Source organism: Eptatretus burgeri, chromosome 8 (genome assembly GCF_056783735.1).
Source record: "Eptatretus burgeri isolate ZD-2024b chromosome 8, Ebu_testis_v1, whole genome shotgun sequence".
Lineage (NCBI taxonomy): Eukaryota > Metazoa > Chordata > Myxini > Myxiniformes > Myxinidae > Eptatretus > Eptatretus burgeri.
In genome coordinates, this window is record NC_140968.1 from 43,526,381 (window position 1) to 43,547,169 (window position 20,789).

At 41.9% G+C, this 20,789-nt stretch overlaps 2 protein-coding genes across 4 annotated transcripts in view; one reads left to right on the forward strand and one right to left on the reverse strand.

Annotated features, from left to right (window-relative positions):
* Window positions 1-10,528: 10,528 nt before the first annotated feature.
* LOC147021622 (uncharacterized) lies at window positions 10,529-18,115 on the reverse strand. Its single transcript, XM_085891790.1, has 2 exons — window positions 18,076-18,115; window positions 10,529-15,954 (listed from the first exon to the last, which is right to left on the reverse strand). Exon 2 carries the CDS (start codon window positions 12,815-12,817, stop codon window positions 11,732-11,734), a length of 1,086 nt encoding a protein of 361 aa, XP_085747916.1. The 5' UTR covers window positions 12,818-15,954; window positions 18,076-18,115; the 3' UTR covers window positions 10,529-11,731.
* Window positions 18,116-18,175: 60 nt separating this feature from the next.
* LOC147021623 (uncharacterized) overlaps window positions 18,176-20,789 on the forward strand; it is a 210,325-nt gene continuing 207,711 nt past the window's right edge. For 2 of the 3 annotated variants that reach the window (XM_085893746.1, XM_085893747.1), the window contains exon 1: window positions 18,176-18,494. The gene's annotated coding sequence lies outside the window, so the exon portion shown is untranslated. The remainder of the gene's footprint in view (window positions 18,495-20,789) is intronic. The other variant, XR_015061378.1, reaches the window with a different exon arrangement.

Below are 20,789 nucleotides of genomic sequence, written 5' to 3' on the forward strand. Positions count from 1 at the left end.
CTCCCCCTCTAGTTTTAGCTCATTTTGGCCAAAAAGCCATTTTTATCTTCCTATAGAGTGAGAAATATGCATCGCAGAAGCTATCTGATGCCATAATTGCAAAAATTGGATGCCAATTAGTAAATATTTGCAATATTAGCTTTCCAGAGGAGTCAGTTATAAAATTATAAGCCACTGAAGTTGGAAAAAAATGCGTTTTTCACATTTGGCATTTTTAGGGCCAAATTTCAAAGGTCTCTCGAGATAGATATTTTTTAAACTATGAATAATTGAAAGCTAATCTTTTGCATGGTGGGTAGAGCCATATAGATATACATTTAAGAATTTTTCCAGCAAAATCTGAGGAGGTTACCTGGGGACCCTAAGGTGAGTTGGCACGGAATGACCCATTTATTCTTTCTTTTTGATTTATTTTATTTCTTTAACTTTTTTTCTCTTTTCAAAAAATCTCACTTGGCTGTGCCTGGATGGGTTTGAGGGGAGAGGAGTAGCAACTGAAATTGGAATCCTATCCAGGTTCCTCCTGAAGACTTCATCTTTGCTTGCTTGGGTTCCTTCTGATTATTCCAATGCAGGACTCCCTATTTGGTCTTCCATTTAATTTGAATTGAATGGTAATAATGAAAAGCGTCATGGGTCAGGGTCATGTGTCCAATTAAAGCGGGACGTTTTGCTACCCAGTCATCCCTGCCAGTAGATATAAAGTGGCAGTTCTAATTATGTCTTTTATTAATTATGTAACACAACAGTACACAAATGCTACACAAAATACACCACACACAACTACACAAACACCACACATAACAAATTCTGGCGAGGGTCTGCAATTTCTGATTGCTCTTTCTAGTTTCACATTGCAGTGGATGCCCACCCAAAAAGGTAAGCATACAACTGTCATATTCATCAAATATCAAAGCCGATTCACTAATTGAAGTCAAATCACATTATCCTGATGGCATTTCTTACCTGTGGCCAGCAGGTGCCTTCAATTGCTCTCACTAATCAGCCATATCCATTTTCCTTTGGAAAACTGATTTGAGAACAACACTGAAAAACCGCCTCTCCTACTCACGTCATATAAATCCATGTACAGTACACGTGTGGTCTGAATGTTATCATTCCATCCACAGGTGGACCTTTGTATATTTGCCGAGCTCAACTATAATATCTTTCCTCTTCTTTCATACAACTGTTCTGCTCATTTAGCAAGTTGATTGCATGCTCTCTTGGCATCACTCTTTCTTCTATCACCTTTTCTTTCACACTTTACCCAAAAACATTTTTCCTTTATTAATGTTTAATCATGGAATGGTTTCTCATTTGTCAGGTTAAATAACGACGTATTAAAGCTCAAAAAGTCAGGGAATATTTCATCATTACGTGGTTTTGCAATGTATTTCTTTAAATTTTATTGACTGAGATTGAGGCTCAAGGAAGAGCTGACTGATAGAGAGGTGACGTTGACATAGCTATGAAGTGGAGGGAGTTGGCACACAAGGGAGGATAAAGAAATGGGGGAAGGAACGAACACACAGGCAGCTTAATAAGCAAGGACATATTATACAGACAGGACAAAGGAACCGAGTGGGCTTGAGTAGACAAGCAACATATCAGCAAACAGAAAGATCTAATAGACAGTGTAAATGTGGAAGGAATGTGGGTGGACTGGAGAGGAGAGTCGTTGATCATATAAAAGATCAGGAATAGGAATAGGGTATATTAGGTTCCTCCTGATGACTCTGACACAGTAGCTGGCCCTCTGTTTGATTATCATGAGATGCAGATAGCTCTTCATTTTAAAGGAGTGCAGGAGAGAATAACATGGACAGATTCAGGAAGGCGTTTTTACAGTCGAGAAAAGTGGGGGATAAAATAGTGGGGTGGTGGAGGGATAGGGGGAGGAGGGAGCAGTTATCTTGGATTTGGGGAGGATAACAGTTTTTCTTTGGTTGCTTGTCGCGTCAGTATGCCCCAGTCGAGCTCATGTGAGGGCAAAGTTCACAACATTCTGTAGTTTTAAAGTTCAACTCACAAGTCTCAGTAATTCAACAAATCAGGCTGTTTTGTATTGTAACTGAGATACAATTTGGGTTGACCTGATTATTGTTCTCATTCGAAACAATAGAAGATGATGCTACGAACCCAGGTTTAAGTCCCACATACTATATGTATGTGTTGATTGTCTACCAATGTCCTTGTAATTCCCGTTAAAGTATACCAATGTCCATTCATGTCTTTGTCCTGCATGCGATCCACTGTATCTCGAATCAATCTCCACTATGAGCGTTCAATCAATGTAGAGAAATAATATCTTGCACACTGATGTCACACTTCATAAGGGCATCACATGCTCAATGGAACATCGACACAAACTCTAATTTGGGTATTGTGGTGGTATCGTGGTGTCAAAATTGGAATGGTCCAAGCATGGGCATACGAGCCAATTTTTTTTTTGGGGGGGCAGCTATACATTTGCCCGAATGATGGCTACATTGCCCGGATGTACACTTCGCTATCCCATCCTCCCACCATCCCCCCACCCTTACGCCACCCTCTCTCCAGCATCCCCCCTTCCACCCAGTTGCAGCACAGCCCAATAAGACCCTTTCGAAATGAAGTCATGAACCGTTGCTAGGAAGTTCCGAGACATCGCACAGCTTCCCCCGCTGGCCGGTGAGAATATACCTGTTCATGAAGTCTTGGAGTTGCGGACGGTTTCTGCAGAAGTCATACAAGCTTCCCTTGACAGAATCTGGCAACATGAACAGTCGATGAGCAAGTCATTGAGAATCCTTCTAATCGGATCTTCAGAGGTCCCAGGGCCTTGCACAGCTTCTTTGCCCCACCATCACATAACGTGTTGGTGCTTGCCCCACTATCTGGGCCCAGTGATATTCCTGATCTTCATCAATGATCTCCCTAATTCTCTGGAAAATCCCCTTCATCTATTTGCTGATGACTTTACCCTCTGCCTTGGCATCGCTCATCATTCAGACAGTCTGCAGCCTCTTCTCTCTACTCAGACCTCGAAAAAAAATCACAAGCTGGCCAAACACTTGGAATATGTCTTTCAATCCTGACACATCTCTCGCTCTCTCGCTGTCTCGCTCGGCTTGGTGTTGACTTCATGGTTAAGGTGGCTGGCTTAAGATCCTAAGGTCTTGAGTTCAAGCTCCTGTCAGACTGTTGAATTAACACTTAACATTCAGGCTGTCATCCTTCTGAGGTTGGCAAAATGAGTACCAGTGTGCTGGTAACAGGGGCACTGCTTCAGTGGCACAACTGTGCCCTGAAAAAAACGATGCAGCCAAACAGCTACAGGCTGCAAACGATTAAATAACTATCTCTCTCCTAAAGGACCATGTGGCAAATCCCCGCATCTGCTTTCTTAACAATCCTCTTGAGGAAGTTCAGTCATTCAAGCTTTTGGGTCCCACGATCTCACCATGACCTATATGGGCAAACCACATTTCAAAATTGACCTCCAAAGCCAACTTCCTTGGCACACCTGGATTTCTTCTTTCCACCTGCAAGGCTTTCTTCAACAGCTATATGGAGTACTGCTCTCCCCTCTGGGATAGCTCCCCTACCTCACATCTTGTTCAGCTTGACACCGTGGAAACCAAGGCCTTCAAGATTATTTAAATCTCCCGCAATGAAGCTGAGTCAATGGGCCTATCACTTTGCCATTGCAGACAGGTTGGTGGTCTCCCTGTCTTCTCCTGCCTCCTTTCTGGTCTTTCACCATCTGCTCTTTCGGTGCTTTGTCCCCTCCCCACCCAACCCCACGTTTGTGCAGGGCACATACAATCCACCACCAACCCTCTTCTGGTGAAACTACTTAAATCCAGGATCACTGCTCACTTCCACTCATTTGTTTCTTTTTTTTTCCCCTACCTGTGGAACCAACTTCCACATCCTTTTCAATCTGATTCTTCCCTCCAGGTCTTCAAGACAGCTGTTTTCCACCATTTCAGATCATCCTCAATCCAAAACCATGATCTTTTAAACTCTTGTTAACTGCCCCCCCCCTCACCTACACCAATCCCTCTTCCTTCCAAATTTCTAGTTTTCCCTCCTGAGCATTTCCTTCTGTATCCATCTTGTCCACCGCAAGCATCCTCTCCTGCCCCTGATTCCTCCTCACATCCTTTGTTTATCCAAGTCTCCCTGTATATTGGCCTTCAACTCTGCTGTTGGTGCTTCCCCCTTCTCTCAGCTGCTCCTTTTATCCTGTTGCATCCTGTTCCATCCAGTGTTCCAGTTATAGCTCTTACATGAGCCTCGACTATATGTACAAAAAAAAAAGATTGTTGGTAAAAAGTGACTCAAAAAGTAACCCATCTGGCCCACTAATGACCCATTGAAGAAAGGTGGAACCTGCTTACCCTACCTTGTCTTGGCCAACATGGGGCACAGGTACATCCTTTCTGGGTGACACTCATGCCTCGTTCGCAGCACATTTGGAACCATTCTCACTGACTGCCTTTGTACCTAAGCTCAGCTTCTTTCCCCTAACACAGCAGGCTCTCTGCCTAATTCTGGTATTCTGTCTGGAGGCAGAAGCCTGTCTAGTAGCCTCACGGTAAGCATTACATTGGGTCGTTTGTCGTTGTATTCATGGCATGAATTGGGAATTTGTTTATGGTGCTGGTGATAGCTCGCCTACTCTTCACGAAGGACACCCTGGGAGGTTCCAGCTATGCCAGCTGATCTCATGACATTGTACTGGTACATTTTTACTGATTCATCATGGTCACATTATATTTAATGTTCAGCTACAGCTATCCTCAATCATGATTAAATCCTAAGGAATAGGTATTTGATTCAGCAGCGAATCAGAGGTATGCTTGTCTGAGAGCAGGATATATCAATAAGCTGTGGATGGATTCAGACGAATTTGGTGGATAGGTTTGGTGTGTGACAAGGATGAAATGATTCGATTTTGGTGAAGATCCGAATCTGGATCTGGATAGTAGAATTCTTTAAGTGATTTTTCAACACTTAGTGATAGGGCCAAAAATGATACATAGCACGATATCTCAAAGAGGTGTGGAGGAGTTATGACAAAACCAGCTGAATGATCAGTCCGTCAGGTGACGAGAACAAGCTGATTCGATTTTGGTTAAGGTCCAGATCCAGATCCATCCTCTCGGTGGGTACAAATGCAGACTGTTCAGCCTGGCGGAGGTCTGCACTCTCTCGAGCGCCGTGTCCGGGTCGTGACTTTTTTATTTCACTATTTGAGCATTTGTCATCAAATTTTCAAAAAAAACCCTATCATGAAAGTATGGAGAAGACAAATTAATAACTTGGTTAAACAGTTCCAAAGGTCAGTGTGACATAAAATCAATTTTCATCCAATTGACCTGAAATTTTAGTTATCATTTGAGCTTTTGTTATCAAACTTTCAACAAAGCTTTATTATGAGAGAGAATATGGAGAAGTCAAATGAAGAATTTGGTCAAAAGGTCAAAGGTCAACATCATATAAAATCGTAAATTTTCATCCAATTGACCTGAAATTTTAAGAATTTGCATATTGGGTCCACAATTGGATCACCGACCAAAAGCTAGAAGGCTTTATTTTTTTTTAGCTCAAAGGTCAAGGTCACATAAAATCATCAATTTTCATCCGATTGACTTAAATTTGAACAGGGTTTGCGTATTGGGTCACTCAATTAGTCCACCAATAAAACGACAGCAGCTGATTGATTTTAGGTTAAAAGGTCAAAGTCACAAAATCATCAATTTTCATCTGACTGACGAGATTTGAGCAGGGTTTGCATATTGGGTCACTGAAGCCTCTTGCTTTTGAGGTCAAAAGTCCAAGGTCGCCTAAAATCATCAATTTTTTTGTATTATTTTTGGCTGTTTTCATCATATTTAGCATACGGAGGAAGAAGTCCAATTACAAAGCGGATGCGGACGGGCTTTGGCTTGCATTTTCAGATGTTTCTCGGTCGCGCGTCCCCCATGCAGCGGACGACGGAGTTTTGCAATCACTAATGTGTGTCTGTCTGTGTGTAACCAGGCCGTAACTTTGTTTTTACCATTTGAGCTGTTGTTAACAAATATTCAACAAAGCCTTATTCTGAGAATATGAAGATAAATTAATAATTGGGTCAAAATGTCAAAAGTACCATTTAGCATACGGAGGAAAAAGGACTCCGAATACAAAGCGGACGGGCTTTGCATTTTCAGATGCTCTCTCGCTTTTCTTTGCATTGATGTTGCATTCAAATGTCTCGAAGTGAATTCACATTGACCGCGTGGGAGCAGCACAGCACCTTGCAGTACGCGAGCTGTAAGATCAAGAGCAAACAAATCGTTCCCCGTGTTGTGGGACATAAAAATGACAATTCGTTTTGTCATGCAAAAAAACACGGCTCCGTATATTCGGTCACGTTTGCCATGGCATGCCTTCCTGGCACTGCAATGCGATGGAGCCTGGAAGTGGAGACAGAAATCAACCCTGGCTACTCAACACGACTCAAAAGGTTACACCCTTGGCATGGCACGGTTTCACCAGATGAACGAGGTATAATTATATCCTCGGGACAACTTGGGATGAGCAAAAAGGACTCCCGATGAAAAAGCAATCCTGATGTCTGTCTGATCAAGTCAAAAACTTATAAAGAGATGTAAAAGTACAAACAAACAAACTTTATTTACATCATCATTATTACCTCCGCCAAGGTGCCACCGAAGGTGGACGGAGGTTATGCTTTCATCCCTGTCTGTCTACATGTCTGTTTGTGAGCAGGATATCTAAAACAGATATGGACAGATTTGGACGAGACTTGGTGGACAGGTTGGGTGTGCGAGGAGGACGAATTGATTCGATTTTGGTGAAGATCCGGATCCAGATACTAGAATTTATTAAGTGATTCTTCACATTGAGAGATAGGGCCAAAATCGATATATTGTACGATATCTCAAAAAGTTGTGGATGGATTATGACAAAACTAGGTGCATGAGTTGGGTAAGTGATGAGAACAAGCCAATTCGATTTTGGTTCAGGTCCAGATCCAGATTCGGCCTATCAGTGGGATCGAAAACATAAACTGTTCAGCCTGGCAGAGGTGTGCGCTCCACCGAGTGCTGTTTTAATCTTGAAATTGCATTTTATAAATTTCACGAAATTAACAGGATGTTGATTGAGGGATGCTAATCGCCATGGAAAGCAAGAAGAAGCTCACGTTTTGGGCATTAAACCTTCGTCGGAGCAAAAGAGCCAACGTTTCACGAGTCAACTGCTTTGTATGCTCCGTGGAAGGGTTCATGCCCAAAACGTCAGATTCCACTCGCTTCCCACGGTGGTTAACATACCTCAATAGACATCCTGTTTATTTAATCTATTGTTCTAGGTATCCACCGATGCTGATCGACACCAGCCTTCACACTTCATTTGAGAGAAGGGGTGGGGGGGGGACACCAACAACAGGATTGAAGGACAACCCCAAATATATTGTTTCGAATTTGGAATTCGATTGCACACGACATACAGGTTCCTTTAGTCAGCTATGTCGATAAGTGCTTGTTCCCTAGATAGCTCACCTTCCATTGTTTAAATGTTCAGAAATCGATTAGATGCGCTGCGGATCGATTTAATAGTTAGGGAATGAACAATGGAGACATCCCTCCCCCTCTTCTGCGAAGAGGAAGAAGAACCCTGCCGTCCCGTGATTCATGATGTCAACAACTCCCTCCCACCCGTGGTTGAGCGGGGGATGGAGCATGAGGGCATGAGTCACGCTGGGCGTGGGGAAAGGGCGGTAGAGGATAAGGAAGAGATCCTTTCTTTGTTCGGGTGCTGAGTTGGAGAAAGGAGTTGAGGGTAGTCGTTCAGCAAACCTTCGGGTCCTGTTTGGCTTGGGTTAGGGTTGAGGCCTTTGGAAGCTTTTTGCTTCGGCTGGCTCAGTGAGCTTCGGCTGCGGCCTGGCTCGGGAGGAGGCTTTTTGGAAGCTTTTTGCTTTGGTGGTTCAGTGAGCTTCGGCTTCTGCTTGGCTCGGGAGAGCTTTTTGCTTCGAGCTGCTTTGTTTTGGAAGGAAGTTGAGCCGGTTGCTCGGCTCGAGCTGCGAATGGTGGCTTCTTCTTCTTCTTCTTCTTCTTCTTCTTCTTCTTCTTCTTCTTCTTCTTCTTCTTCTTCTTCTTCTTCTTGGTTCGTGGAGCTCTTTGTTCTCCGTTTGGTTCCCGGCTTGGAGCGACTAATCGACCTCTTTGTGGAGGTGGTTCCTTGGGGAAGCGACGCATCAACGGGACGGATCGGTGCCTCGTCTCACCAACACGTGTTGAGAAGCGCGGGAGGATTAGCGGGAGCTCAGGAGGGATCGTGGCTCACGGTGATTGGATCCAGCTCGCTCTCACTGGAGCCCGGGTCCGAAAAACTTGAAGACCACACGAGGTGGAGAGGTTCGAGATAGGCTCTGGGTTTCAGCTCACCTGTCCTCCGAGCTGGAGCCCATTATTAAAGGCCTCTGCCACCATTTCTTGGGTGTGTGTGTGTGTGTGTGTGTGTGTGTGTGTGTGTGTGTGTGTGTGTGTGTGTGTGTGTGTGTGTGTGTGTGTGAACGTGTGTCCGTGGGCCCGTCTAATAAGTAGGAAATTGTTAACTGCTCTTTGTGCTGTAAATGATTGTATCGCATTTCGTAAAGTCGGTATAGTTCTGCTCTTACGTGCTTCCCTAGTTCCCCATTATTATTAATAAATACCCCAATTGTTAAATGTTTTCAGCTCGTCGCGTCGATTCTTTCATTGACTGAACATTTCGTGTGTTGCGAGTTAGAAAGCCGTTGGTTTGCTGTAAAAGGGGGACATTTGGACCGACAGTTCTCGGCGATTAAGCCGCTCGGAATCGCGCACGGGACAGGCTCGCCTCAGCGGTTTGTTCCGTACGAGTTCCGTCGAGGGTGGAATACCCCGGTAGTTGGATCACGTGGGTATTTAGGTCCATTGAAGATTTGCAATTGACCCTACCCCACGTGATCTGCCGATTGGCGTATTTCTGTTCTTGTACAAGGACCCGTCACTCGGAGTTATCCGGGCAGTGATCTATATTCCGGGCGATCGGTCGGGCCGACTCGACTTGCGGCTCCGTCAGAGCGGTTGGTTGGCGGCTGACACCGGCCCGTAACTATATATATATATATATATATATATATATATATATATATATATATATATATATATATATATATATATATATATATATCGAAACGCCATTGTCTCTCCCTCTCTCTGTGGCTATCTTCCTTATGCACGGGCACATCATTTAATTTAAAACTCCAAACTCGGGGTACAAATACAGCTTTGTGTGGGTGGGGGGGGGGGTGTAACATAGGTTACGTGGCTGCGGCCCAACACAGGAGTATTGGGGTGGGGGTATGGGGAGGCACAAATTCTCTCTTTAAATGTGTACCGTGTAGTGCCACGTGGTGGTGGCAGAGGGTTTTACAATTTCCTTTTTTACCTGGACAATGCTGAGGTTAAAACACTCTTCATACAGGTAAATTTGTCCTCCTTCCCTTCTCTCCCCCCCCCACCCTAAAACGGAGGGGCCTGTCAAAGCTTGTCATCATGTGTGAGACATTTCTAGCGGAAAGGGACATGAGGATGAATGGGGGGCCTGGGTGGAATGCACGGGTAAATTTGTCCTCCTTCCCTTCTCCTTCGTGCCCAAAATAGAGGGGCTTGTCAAAGTGGGAAAAATAATAACCAGAGGAAGCTGGAGACATCATGTGAGGGAAACATTTCTAGCAGCAAGGGACGTGCGGCCGGGATGGGGAGTAGGAGAGGACGTGGGTGAGTGTGGTTAGAGAGGGGTTTGGAAATGCCAATGTCTCTGTCTTGTGATTAAATCCCTCAGCGATGCGCTTGTCGTTATTGGGGGTTTCCCCCCACCTCCCTCACCTCTTTTCATTTATTTGTTGTCGGTTGATTTGGTAAAAAATACAACATGCTCTTCATTATGCCCAGCCACATCTTTAAAGCTACAAACTCTGAACTCAGGGTAGAGATACAACTTTGTGAGGGAAGTAACATGGGCTTTGTGGCCGCGGCCTCACAGGCTGTTTTTATTTGAAAAGTGATGCCAAAGTGACCAAGATAGCAATTTTTGGCAAACAGGATGACTGATTGGTTTGTTAGCGAAGTGACAGGTAGGCTCTGCTTGTTGAAGATATGAAGAAGAAAGTTTGTTTGTTCGTGTGTTTGTTTGTTACCCTCGTCTCCATTGCATCTGGGTCCGTTTGTCTGTTTGTTTGTTTGTTTGTCCGCAAAGAACTTTCGTGTTTTTTTTTCTCTGCAACCACTTGTTGGATTGAGACAAAGTTTTCACCATTGGTGCGACTAATCATGTAGAATGTTTTGATGATAATTATGATGTCTTAGGTCACGTGGTGTGGCAGCCATATTGGAAAAACGGAAATATTTAGACCTCTGTATCTCTGAAAGCACACCAAGGAAAAAAAAAATGAAACTTGGCACATAGCAAGTACTCCTCATGGGGAATGAGTGTGATTTTTTTTTTAATGATGTCATAGGTGCCTTCATTATGATGTCATAATTGCATATGTAGAATGCTACATCCGATTAGTATGGAAATTTTTGAGGGTCATCGAGGGATAACATGTTCCACAGAAAAAAAAAAAATGACGTCATCAGTCATGTGATTAAGCAATTACATTGTTAACAAAAACATCTTCAAAAATCTTCTTCTCTGAAGTGGCTGAACAAATTGAGGTGAAACTTTACACATATGACCGCCTGTCCATGAGGAACAAAAGGTTCTCACACATGATATCATAGGTCACATGGTTTGGCAGCTATATTGGGTTTACCCTAAAATCCATAAAAATACACCACTCAAAAGAAGTCCTGGCGAGGGTGTGCACTCTCTGATTACTCTTTTTCTTGTTCATTTGTGCATTTGGCTCCTGCAAAAACCAGTGCAACCAAACGAGTAGGATCAATATGCCGCATGACCCTCAAAAAATTGCAAGAAAACGTTTTATGGTATTTTTTTTTTGTTTGTTTTATTATGTCTAAAGAACAACATATTAAAAGTTGCCAACAAATGGACTCACAGAAAGGGTCTAAATATGGCATTAGTAAAACTAACGAAATGTACGATTGACAAAAAAACCAAAATCTGACTAAATTACTCCGAAATACCAAAAGAGTTACACAGTCTACCCTCGAGAAATTAGTTTTGATCTGTTGAGCATATGTTCCAACGTACCTTCCCCGAATATTTAGTCTTCATTTTCATCATCCGATACTGGCTCAGTCGCCACAGTACTGCAGTTGCCTTCTTGGCAAGGTCCGCAAGCTCTGGTGCATTCAAGGCCATGTGTTTTTTGCAGCTACATTTCAGTATGCTGCATCCTGTAGTGCAGTTGCAGCGGATCATTTTGAGAAGAATGTCTGGTGTAGGGCTATTATGCATCATGAGTGGAATAAGTTTGTCCCTTTGCACATCCCAGCCCCATTCAGTCGGGTCCATGCCGTCTTGCTTGCCCATCCAATCCATGAATTGTAGGTATGTCTGCCGGGAGTGAACGTTTGTGGCCGAGGTTGTTGGAGGCAGTCTTTCGGGTGTCATGAAGGTCTTTGCTGTCGCCACTTTCTTGCGCAAAGGAACTTGTAGCATAATGATGCTAAATAGTCAGATTGGGCCCCTTTAAACAAGGACATCGCCTTGCAACTGGTGGTTTCTGCAGTAAATTGATCTACCATTGGTGCGCAAAAGACCTGTGAACAGACACACAAGACAGATTCACCCTTGATGACTTTTTCGGACACAGATTTTTTTTCCCCACCCCAAACATTCTCGAAATAGTGTCACATCCGGAGAAGGCATGGGTAAACAATAGATCAGAGCAGACATCGTCACCAAGCAACCGTTTCAGAACTTTGATGTTATAAACATTTGGTTTCTCCTTGTCTGACTGAAAGTACAGGTTCTTGCAGTCCTTCGTAGTTGCATGAGACAGCAGCAATACCAGCAGATCTGTGTCTTCTCCGATCAGGGTTGTTGAATTGGAGGATGTCATTGCGATGGATGCTTTCACTATGTCCAAGTCTGCATCTCCTTCAGCTTGGATGATATGACGGCCTTTCTGCTGCAAGCATTCAGCGATCAAGTGGATGAGGGTGTGTTTGTTCATATCATTTGAGAGGAAGTCTTCCTTTCTCCCAACAAATGTTGTTTTATCCGAAATGTTGACCTTGTTCAAAACCAGAGTTCGATTTTGTAGCTGATGCGCATTGTCCTTTGTACTTCTTCCTCCATCATATCCATCAAAAACAACGGTGGCATTGCCATACAGGTCTGACATGAAAGATGCGTAGGCATCAGCAATTGAGCTGTAGGTGCTGCCTTCAGTCCATTTCAATCGATGTGAAAGTGAACCACCATCTAGAACATAGCGATCAGTCTTTTGAATGGCGTGAAGAGCAGCATCTTCTGACGACGTAACATGCCATCGTATATCGTCCAGAACTTGTGCTTTTTCTGGCTTCCACATATCATTCTTTGCTTCAAACAAGGATTGAGGATATGGGGAAAGTTCATATTTCATTACCTCATCTAGACACAGATATCCCGATTGAGATACCACAAGGAACCTCTGAAATAACAGTGCTGGATCAATGGTTTGATCCTTGGTTCCCTTGATGGCCCGGGCTGATGCTAGTGTCCTCACTGCAGTCTTTTGTTTGTGTGAATATGAGAAAACAGATTGTCCTTCCATTTTCTTCACTGTGTTTCTGCCAACATTGTTAGAGGTCCTGCACACTGACATCCTCATCAGCATTTATTCGTAATGATGATGTTGCGAACGGTCACCTCATCTGAGAATGAAGAATGCTGTTCAAGCTTTGTGGCAATTTTGGCCAAATCCATCTTATCCCTGTCTATTCATGATGCAGATGCCTCTTTGTGCTGTTCACTCGTTGTGTACATGGTTCGACAGAATTCCTGCATGGTGGAGTTAATAAGCAAAGGATACAGAAGAAGGCATTGTCGAAACAGCTCGTTGATGTTCAGTCATTCTACTTCCTCTAGTCAGGCCCCCTGTACTTTTAAGGGACCACATCAGGGTCTGTTCAATCATCAAGTCTGATCCAGGGCCAGCCGAGTATTGGTCGGTGCGTCGGATCACATGGAATCCGTTTCTGAATTTCGAAAATCCTGTAGAGTTTTCAGTTTCTAACGCCTCCATCTTCTGGAGGTCAAGATAAGCAGACTTTAGATAGTTGGGATGTCCAGCAGCAGCAGATATCGGTAAGCAGTCAGATATAGCATGGAGATGCATTTGCCACGACCCTGTGCAATCGGCCTCGACAAGTTCCTGGGCTACTCCCAACATTTGCAGATAGTCCAGCTATAGTTTGCTCATTTTTGAACTATTAGATAATACAGACTTTTTGGAAACTAGTGCATGGGAAATTCGTTTGATACAATTACTTTTGAGTAATGTTTTCAAGTCTATTTCACTTGTATCTTCTTCTTCTTCTTCCGCCACAGCGGATCGTCTGTTATGATCCACATACTGATTTGGCACAGGTTTTACACCGGATGCCCTTCCTGACGCAACCCTGGTCGCCTCTTACGAAACAGGGATAAGGATTGGGTTTCGTCATGATTCCGGGCTGCCCTACACCCTCTCATAGCATGGCCCAGCGCAGAGCTCCCGTCCTCAAGCGATCCTCCAACCCAAGCCTCCGAGTAGCCAGATTACAGGTGCACGCCACTACGCCCGGTCTATTTCACTCGTATCGAACATAGTATATTGTCTGTCAAGTTCTTGCACGAGGATCTCAAATCCTGGCTCACCTTCAATGACTTTAGCTGCAATCTGGTGCATCAGACACTGACAAGCAAGGAGGTGTCCCCGAAATGCATGCTCCACAGCTTTTCCATTCATCATGTGCACCACAGCGTTTTCACCGTAAATCGTCTCCAAGATGTCTTTCAGACCACTCCCATTCATCAATATTCCTATGACCCCCAACAGATTCATGAAGGCATGGAAGGTCCCAAGTAACAGCGCAACATCTCTCACTGGGCTATTGTCTGGAACCTCATGTATTATCTCAGAAGCTTTCCAAAAGAGTGGATGGTCAAAAGTGACAACTGGTGGGGTGTTCTGCTTAGAAGCAAGTTTGCAAATGTACTCTAGTGTGGAGAAGATACATGTCTTGTCACCAGGGTACACCTCAATCATCGGTAGAAAAACTACGGAAGACTGTCCGGGATAGTCACAGTCCTTGTGTAGTACGTGCATCATTCCTTGACAATTTGGTACTGGTTGAGTGAAGCAAAAGGACATCTCCCACAGTATGTAAATGTTGTGGTCCGGTTCATTTAGGAATGGCAGGGGCTGAAATTCTGTAATGCGATGAGTGTGTTCCGCAAAACGGCATTCAATGATATCTACTTTTGTCTGGTCAATGATGTTTGTGGTGTAGCGGGCCTGCGGGGGCAGGGCATGATGTGGAGGAGTGGTCGGCGTGATCACGTGCGTGCAAGGGATATAGGAGTGCGCGCCGCCTGAGGCGTTGTAGTGGTTGCTGTAGTCGCTGTGGCTTGTGGAGTGCATTGAGTACGTAATAAAGGGGAGTTACGGGCAACGTACGCTCACGCTCCCGCTCGTGCAACAAAGCCGGGTTGGACTGTTTCCCCCGCTCGTGTCTGCCTTCGAAGCACCACTAACACGACGCTACAATGTTCAAGTCGGACAGTTTGTGTCTGAGAACCGTATGATCGATGTGTTGCCCTGGCGTTACGGATGCTATCATTCCCATGCCATGGAAAGTACCCTTTCCATCTTGGGTCACAATGTTATGGTCGACTTTATCTGCTACTAACGACAGCATCATATCCGGTATGTTGACGCCACCTAAAACATCAGGAGCGAGTGAAGCAGCGGCATTTTACTCAAACCTTCGCACTTCTGAGTATGAGGAGCAATAACCCATAGCAGAAAGACTGTCTATTAAAAACCTTGATCGGAAGTGATGATGCATTTGGACAGCGAGCCCAAGTTGTAATGGTGCTATCACAATCCTTGGACGCACTGCTTGAACAATTGTGTGCCCAATACTCACTTCTTTCTGACGGGTGTCCTTTCCAATGAGAGGATGTTGAAACGGACAACGCAAGCTCTGGGGAATATAGTCGATGGCAGACTCCAGTTTAAGGTCTGTAGCTTTCGGATACTTGTCATGTAAACATGGAACCAAGGTTTTTAGATCACTTTTGATGAGTTTGGCAGCGGTTTTATTGATGCCTCTCTTCTGGGATTCCTCGTCGTCATCGTGTGGCCTGTTGAAGTAATTGCGTAGGAATTTTGTAGTTTCCTCTCAAAGTCACAATATCAACTAGCCCCTCATCTTCAGCTGCGGATATGTCCTCCCCGTACAGTTCAAAGAGTTTGGACGTAAATTTACATCACATGATGGCACAAACAGTCTGCGGCGTGCAACTCTCCGCTGAAGTATTCAATACGTCCCTAGAGAGTGGTGTTCCAGTCATCACTTCGTGTTTTACAGTGTGACCGTTTCTTGTCCACAAAGTTATATGTTCTAACACAGCTATAGGCATCGTAATCAACACGAATTTTGCTCGTAGCAACTTTGTTCCCACAGAATAAGCAATCTGTTTAACTATCCTGCGGTCCACTCAAGAGGTGTGCACTTCTCCTGACGGATGTGATTTGATCTAACTTAGCTTTTTATGTTTCTCACTATTCCATTTGTTTACGTAATTAATACGGCAAAACCTGTGCACTGCAGTTCCAGCTGCTCCAATGATGTCATCTCCTCTCTCAACACTTGCCTTGTCTATGCCATCAGCTAGTTTCCTACCAATGTCGACTCTGTCTTCACTTCATAACTCCTTCTGGCACAAGGGGCAGTTGGGTGCTTGCTCCGCACTCATTTTCACGACCTGAAACAAAAAAGAGGAAGTTTTTAGCATCAATGAGGTCATGTCATCACGTGAGATAGTTTTATTGGCATCAGGAATTATAACTTTACTGAACTAATGATACGTAGAGATAATTTTTGCACTTAACTCTGAATTATTTTTACGATGAAATTATGAATTTTTCTTTACATTATTTTATTTATTTAGGATGTACTTATCTCACTGAAAGTCATGTTAAACCTCAAAAATTAACCTCAAAGGGTTAAAGTGGTGGAGAGTGTTCATTTCACCAGATATGAGAAGATATCAGACATGTTCTAACATTGGCTGCCATCTTTTTCTAACCTCATATTGAGACCCTTTCTTTTGGTCCAATTTTTGGCAACTTTTGAGATGTTCTGTCGATCTAATAGAAAAGAAAAATACCATAAAACGTTTTCTTGCAATTTTTAGCTCGCCTGTTCGAAGAACAGAGAGCTATAACGATACCCCCGGCGTGAGCGTCAGCGTCAGCGTGAGCGTGAAAATGTTAAAGTTTTTGGTGCAAGTTATTTTTTCCTTTCTAATGTTTTTATCTACCACACTTTTTTATACGCCCGAGATATATATATATATATATATATATATATATATATATATATATATATATATATGTATATATATATATATATATGTGTATATATATATATATGTATATATATATATGTATATATATATATATATATGTATATATATGTATATATATGTATATATATGTATATATATATATATATATGTATATATATATGTATATATATATGTATATATATATATATATATATATATATATATATATATATATATATATATATATAGGCGTATTGCGTGATTCTGTCTGTCTGTCTGTCTGTCTGTCTGTCTGTCCGTCCGTCCATTCCTGTCCGCACTCTAACTCCCAAAGTTTTCAACTTTCACGTTTCATATTTGGTACATTGGTACAGACTGTGGAGACGGTGTGTCGCGACATACGTTCCTCATTTAAAGTGGTTGCCATGGCAACCAGGATGCTGTTTTTCCATCCGCTCCTGTCCGCACTCTAACTCCCAAAGTTTTCAACTTTCACGTTTCATATTTGGTACATAGGTACAGACTGTAGAGACGGTGTGTCATGACATACGTTCATCATCTAAAGTGGTTGCCATGGCAACCAGGATGCTGTTTTCCATCCGCTCCTGTCGCACTCTAACTCCCAAAGTTTTCAACTTTCACGCTTGATATTTGGTACATAGGTACAGACTGTGGAGACGGTGTGTCGTGACATACGTTCATCATCTAAAGTGGTTGCCATGGCAACCAGGATGCTGTTTTCCATCCGCTCCTGTCCGCACTCTAACTCCCAAAGTTTTCAACTTTCACGTTTCATATTTGGTACATTGGTACAGACTGTGGAGACGGTGTGTCGCGACATACCGTCTTCATTTAAAGTGGTTGCCATGGCAACCAGGATGCTGTTTTTCCATCCGCTCCTGTCCGCACTCTAACTCCCAAAGTTTTCAACTTTCACGTTTCATATTTGGTACATTGGTACAGACTGTGGAGACGGTGTGTCGCGACATACGTTTGTCATCTAAAGTGGTTGCCATGGCAACCAGGATGCTGTTTTTCCATCCGTTCCTGTCCGCACTCTAACTCCCAACACTACATATTACTCTTTCTTTTCGATGCATTTCTCATGGCAAGGCAAGTCTCATAAAATTCGGACCGTTGAACGCATCGTTATATCAGCCGCATCCCCTAAATTTTAAAAAATCTGGAATTTAAACACACACTTGCTACACTGGTTTATAAACCGCAAATGTTGCACAAAAAAACCAAGCGCAAAAACGTCCGAAAATTAGCCACAAAAAGTGATCGATCTTGCTTTGAGTCTTATTGAGTCTCATCTGAACAGTAGAAACACCCCGACCATCCACGCCATTGGCATTTCCTTCCTCTGAAAGCCTTTGTTGACTTTTTTGCAGCGAGAAAGTTCGCCCATGTGTGAGTTTCGAATTCCTCGTGTGGACCTCTTGTTTCTTCACACCGTACTCTTACCAAATCAATACCTCTCTAAATATATTCTGAGGTCGCAAACTCATCACTGAAGAAAGCAGGGAAACTCACAAACAGCCGCGGCGATCAGGGAAGACACTTGGGGTGTGGATTGAACTTTTTCTAGCTCAGCTGTGGTTCACCCCGCTCATTGTACGTTTTTCAAGTTTCGGTTAACAATGCAAGGTAACAAACGTAAATATAAATACCATATAGATAAATAACGACGTCGATCCAAGTAAGAAGAATAACCTCTCTGCGATGAGTCAGGGAAATTAATTGACTTTCTGCAGGAGTCAAAACCAGTTTTGAAACCTTACGTGAATCTGAACATCGACTGGAGACTGACGACAACACATTGATTTGGCCTGAAGTCGTCATCGGGAAAACCCGCAACATCGGAAAAAATCCAGAAACAAGCCGCGTCGTTATTTTAGCCGCAGAGGTCGAAGTTGAGGGAAAAAGTTGCGGCTAATAGTCGGAATTTTAAGGTCGGTAATGTATTATTACATAATGTTGATAAATACCATTGCACATGCACTGTTATAATTGTGATGCCATCATAATTACAAATAAAAATGATACTGCATGGTAGTTCGACTTATTCATTAATAATGCTGCCACTGTAACATGATCTGCTCTCTGGATGTCACTTTCCATTTTCAGCATTGTATTAGTAATATTTTTGCATCCTTCTAGAATCTAGATGGTGGTGGTCATGTTGTCCTTCATTTCAGATTACCATACTAATTTGCAAGCCATGGGTCAGGCTATAATATAACACAAGATATGTTGAAAAATAAGACTTTTTTTTCCTATTTTGTTTTACTGACAATATTGATACCAGTTCCTTCATTTCAGATTACCATACTAATTTGCAAGCCATGGATCAGGCTATAATATAACACAAGATATGTTGAAAAATAAGACTTTTTTTTCCTATTTTGTTTTACTGACAATATTGATACCAGTTTCTTCATTTCAGATTGCCATACTAATTTGCAAGCCATGGGTCAGGCTATAATATAACACAAGATATGTTGAAAAATAAGACTTTTTTTTCCTATTTTGTTTTACTCACAATATTGATACCAGTTTCTTCATTTCAGATTACCATACTAATTTGCAAGCCATGGGTCAGACTATAATATAACACAAGATATGTTGAAAAATAAGACTTTTTTTTTCCTATTTTGTTTTACTGACAATATTGATACCAGTTTCTTCATTTCAGATTGCCATACTAATTTGCAAGCCATGGGTCAGGCTATAATATAACACAAGATATGTTGAAAAATAAGACTTTTTTTTCCTATTTTGTTTTACTGACAATATTGATACCAGTTCCTTCATTTCAGATTACCATACTAATTTGCAAGCCATGGGTCAGGCTATAATATAACACAAGATATGTTGAAAAATAAGACTTTTTTTTCCTATTTTGTTTTACTGACAATATTGATACCAGTTCCTTCATTTCAGATTACCATACTAATTTGCAAGCCATGGGTCAGACTATAATATAACACAAGATATGTTGAAAAATAAGACTTTTTTTTCCTATTTTGTTTTACTGACAATATTGATACCAGTTTCTTCATTTCAGATTGCCATACTAATTTGCAAGCCATGGGTCAGGCTATAATATAACACAAGATATGTTGAAAAATAAGACTTTTTTTTCCTATTTTGTTTTACTGACAATATTGATACCACTTCCTTCATTTCAGATTACCATACTAATTTGCAAGCCATGGGTCAGACTATAATATAACACAAGATATGTTGAAAAATAAGACTTTTTTTTCCTATTTTGTTTTACTGACAATATTGATACCAGTTTCTTCATTTCAGATTGCCATACTAATTTGCAAGCCATGGGTCAGGCTATAATATAACACAAGATATGTTGAAAAATAAGACTTTTTTTTCCTATTTTGTTTTACTGACAATATTGATACCACTTTCTTCATTTCAGATTACCATACTAATTTGCAAGCCATGGGTCAGACTATAATATAACACAAGATATGTTGAAAAATAAGACTTTTTTTTTCCTATTTTGTTTTACTGACAATATTGATACCAGTTTCTTCATTTCAGATTACCATACTAATTTGCAAGCCATGGATCAGGCTATAATATAACACAAGATATGTTGAAAAATAAGACTTTTTTTTTCCTATTTTGTTTTACTGACAATATTGATACCAGTTCCTTCATTTCAGATTGCCATACTAATTTACAAGCCATGGGTCAGGCTATAATATAACACAAGATATGTTGAAAAATAAGTCTTTTTTCCTATTTTGTTTTACTGACAATATTGATACCAGTTTCTTCATTTCAGATTGCCATACTAATTTACAAGCCATGGGTCAGGCTATAATATAACACAAGATATGTTGAAAAATAAGACTTTTTTTCCTATTTTGTTTTACTGACAATATTGATACCAGTTCCTTCATTTCAGATTACCATACTAATTTGCAAGCCATGGGTCAGACTATAATATAACACAAGATATGTTGAAAAATAAGACTTTTTTTTCCTATTTTGTTTTACTGACAATATTGATACCAGTTTCTTCATTTCAGATTGCCATACTAATTTGCAAGCCATGGGTCAGGCTATAATATAACACAAGATATGTTGAAAAATAAGACTTTTTTTTCCTATTTTGTTTTACTGACAATATTGATACCACTTCCTTCATTTCAGATTACCATACTAATTTGCAAGCCATGGGTCAGACTATAATATAACACAAGATATGTTGAAAAATA

Bases quoted from the DNA above. Each gene is read 5' to 3' on its own strand.
- LOC147021622 (XM_085891790.1), bottom strand. From the start codon at position 12,817: ATGCTGATGAGGATGTCAGTGTGCAGGACCTCTAACAATGTTGGCAGA.